Consider the following 4,055-nt stretch of genomic DNA (forward strand, 5'->3'; position numbering starts at 1 on the left):
GTCATAGGGCCGACGATAAGTTTAAGGTATTTCGTGATTTCCTTCATATGTGAGTTTAATTAACCAATCACATTGCTAATAGTCACACGTGTCCAGAAATTCTCATAACGCACTGTCTGCGAAGTGGATCTCGCTGAGTAACATACTCTATATTCAATTCAGCAAATCTCATGTGTCCATCAGCAGAAACTATGTGCGATTCAGCAATTCTTATGTGGCTCTCAGCAATTCCTATGTGGTCCTCAGCAATTCTTATGTGGCAATATTTTATCCTCCCTGGTGTACATCTTCAATCCAAGTGGCTCGAACGCCAACATGGCCAAGTACCAGGCCGACAAGCTGCAGCGATGGTCGCTAGTGATGTCGACCTTCCCGTACATCATTGGTGCGTCTCGGGTGACGCGAACGTATGGGGCGACCTCCTGAGCCGATGGGGTTCGGCTCCGGCGAATCAACCAGTTGCGAATGTTCGCAAGTTGATCTATGTGGTGTCGCCCCTGCAACAAGGGATTTCGAGTGGCCGACAGCCGCTACGATCAGCGGCATCCAACGTTCAACCATGGAAGGGGGAGGGACCCCCCTAAACGACGTGGATTGGGACGACGACTCCCATTTTTACGTGGCCCCAGACGGACGAATCTGGATCCCAGACGGTGCTGTCGACCTACAGCAGCGGATTTGTGTGATCGCTCACCAAGGAGCCAGCGGTCACCGTCGCATCGCAGCGACAACCAAGTCGGTGTCCGACAAGTTTGTGTGGAAGACGCTTACCACGGACGTCGAAGCGTTCGTGCGTGCCTGTTTGCACTGCCTGTACATTGACGGAGAAATGGTTCCCCGTCCATTCGAGCTGGCGGCGCGCTGCCTGCTATTGGCAGACGTTGGGGTCACGGGGATGCTCGTGTCCGCCGGGGAAAGAACCAACTTCTTCGCCGCGCCAAAGCTTCCGCCTGCCAGCTTGCGCGGATTGTTCGTGGATTCCACCGCCACAAGCTTCAATTTGAACAAAAATTCATGTGAACCAGACCACGTGGCGGTGGCATTGCGAGCGGCGACATCTCGGCAGTTCAAAGATCTCCACCTCGGCTCGCTTGTGACAGACGACGTGTACGCCGCCATCGTCCTCTGCTTGACCGCTTGCAATAGCAGCCTTCGCACACTCGACCTCTCCCGCAGCCGCCGCTTCTCCACGTACGGGTTCGCCGTTACAGGAAGTGGTATGAGATACCCTCGGGTGCGAAGTAGAGTTGATGACTCTTGGATCACCCGGAAGCTTCTCTTGCGGCGAGATGTCGATGAATCCGGTTACACTAGAAAACTCACCATTTATGCGGATACAGCAAATGGGGAATCTATGGGACATGTGCAGGTATTTACCTTGTTTCGTCCACGCTATCCGGTAACGTGCAGGGTTTTCAAGTATTTCGTGCGTCATCGCAGGTGGGAGGTGGTCGAGTTTGACTTGGAGTTTGTATTGGATTCGACTGCCGCACTTTCCCCCCACTATGGGTATTGCCCTTTCGTGCACGCGAAGGGAGCCAATGGCACGTCGAGATGGTTCGATTTACGGACAAATCGCGTGGGCCGGTGCCGTTGTGTTTATGTGTGAGACACCTGCCCTGTCATGATTACTACTGTATGGTAGCACAGTACTAGTATATATATACAGTATGCGTGGGAGACGACGACGACGTTTACCAACGAGGCAATGACCGCATCAGCACCAGGTCTCGCACTGAATGGAAGCGCGACGGCGGCGATGATAGCGACGGCAACGTCCAACGGCGACTTGGTTTCACCAACAAATACTGGTTGCGTTGGACGGCGTCGACGGACTCCCTAACGTGGCAACACACTCGATCCGCAAGGGCACCGTGACGTTCGAAACGTCAGGCTGCACCACGGGTTACATTCATTACGCGCCTGCGGGGGACCAGTACACCAGTCGCATCGCTTCGAGATTGCCCGAATCTAGCACCGCGTTAGGCATGCAGCCTCCGCATTTTGGTGCGCAGGACGATCCCGTGGTTACTGTGATGCGCCGAATGGAGGACATTTTCGAAGCCGAAACTGGTGCCAAGCCACACGACCACGACCGTCCATCCGATCGCTACGTGACCGAGTCGTTTGATGCGTGCTTGGGCCACAACGGACTGGACGTAACAAGAAGCGCAAACGCGACGAGACGGTATCAGGAATTCCCCACAAAATGAAGTGCCCCGCGTACTAGTAAGTACTTCAAAATACATTGTACATGATGACCTTGCCGTGCATTTGTCGCGACTTACTACATATTAATAGTACAGTACCACTATTAATACCTTACTGTTAGGCGGACTTAGCCGGCCACGACGTGCTTGGATTGGTTGAAATCCACATACGACGTTAGCCAGTGAAAACCGAGTATAGCATAAACCTGTACACACCCCTTGCCAATATAGAACTGACGTTTGCGAAATCTGTCTAATATTTATGTCCATTCTACTCCGACACGTCCAAAAAAGTTTTCTTATTGGTTTTTTACGTTGCCGTACATGTGACCTCCACTTGAAGATGGTGTATCACAAACCGATACTATTGGACAGCAATTATATGCTGAATACGTATAATTGGCTAGTTCAAAATTAATGTTGTATGATTGGCTGGAGGTTACGGGAAATGACGAACGTAGCCATCCTCAGCGACATAAGGAGAATGAAAGCATGTCTAGACGAAGGAGACGAGTTTTAATGCAAGTCAACTTTGTATTAGATTCCTCTGTTTAAAACCTGTATGTATGGACTTCAAATTTTGGCCGCCAGCTACGATGCTTTTTGGAAAAGTATCCACTACATTCCACGAGAATACCGTTATGTATTTTTAATATAAAATAAGTATTTCATAATTTAACAAGATAACATCGAAATATAGCATCAAGTTTACAAGTTAACATCAACTATCGAGAAAGTACATGACTTTGTCGTTGAATTGCTCAGCAACGGTACATCTGATGAGCGTGAAACATTTATTATGAAAACTGAAGGCATGGTTGCGGGCTACACAACAAGATGTAGTATGCGGCGATTGCACTTATTTAGCATGCGTGAAGTGACCTCAAACATGCCAAAAAACTGAAATATAACTTACTTTGGGTGTGATTATATCCTGCAATAAGCATCGTAATACCGTCCATGCCGCTTTATTACGTAGTATCAATGCTGCTGTACTTGCTACCATGTTCATGCGTTGATCGGTGATCTCTGAGCCACGAAGCAGCACATAAAAGACAGCATTTTGGCGTTAGCTTCAAATATAAGAGCATATCCACCGCATCCCAACTCTGTGGCCACCTCCGTGCTCGCGTCCATCCGGCGAGTTGGGATGCGGTGGAGATGCTTAAAGACGACAAACAATTATTGTCATCTTGAGCTATAATTTATAGCATACATTGATGTGTTATGTTATAATTTTTTAAGATTTAAATATCATATTTTTAAAAGTTATGCAACCGTTTTCTATACAGTCCAGCAACTCACCTGTCAGCACAATTCAAAATGGCAATTAAAAGCAGTGCACCACTGCTTTCTTTTCAGGATGAACTCGATTTGATTCTAGTGTGTTGTATGGTGATGATGAACAATGTACTGTATTACCATATCGTTTGAGGATCGAAAAGTTGATTATTTCCCGCAGCCTCCTGAAATTACTAGTAGACAGAGAACAATGACATTGGTCCGTCAATAAACAATGACATTGGTCCGTCCTTTCGCATTATTCATTCATCCATAACGTTACTTGTATTCAAAATATCACGACGATGATGTGACACAATTTGCGTGTTTGGTTGGCTATAATGATTATATTTTCAACCACTAACAAAGCGAGAACATGGTGAGTGAAGTTACAGCATGCATATGGAAATGCTAGTCAAAATACATGCATTCCAGCCTCAGGTGAATGTATGTCTTGTTGACAAGGATGATCGTTTCAAACCTGCCCTCCAACACGCATCTAATGCGTCAGAGCGGACCTTGCTAACCAGGTCCAACGTGTAACGCTCTACTTTCTCGAAGTAA

At 47.6% G+C, this 4,055-nt stretch overlaps 1 protein-coding gene across 1 annotated transcript; it reads left to right on the forward strand.

The window, feature by feature from the left end:
• Positions 1-315: 315 nt before the first annotated feature.
• Positions 316-2,213, forward strand: H257_05576 (hypothetical protein; the record flags this gene model as incomplete). The annotated part of the gene is made up of 3 exons (XM_009830492.1): positions 316-407; positions 508-1,234; positions 1,767-2,213. 3 exons carry the CDS (start codon positions 316-318, stop codon positions 2,211-2,213), a joined length of 1,266 nt encoding a protein of 421 aa, XP_009828794.1.
• Positions 2,214-4,055: the final 1,842 nt, after the last annotated feature.

The sequence above is a fragment of the Aphanomyces astaci genome, assembly GCF_000520075.1.
Source record: "Aphanomyces astaci strain APO3 unplaced genomic scaffold supercont1.10, whole genome shotgun sequence".
NCBI classification, from domain to species: domain Eukaryota; phylum Oomycota; class Saprolegniomycetes; order Saprolegniales; family Verrucalvaceae; genus Aphanomyces; species Aphanomyces astaci.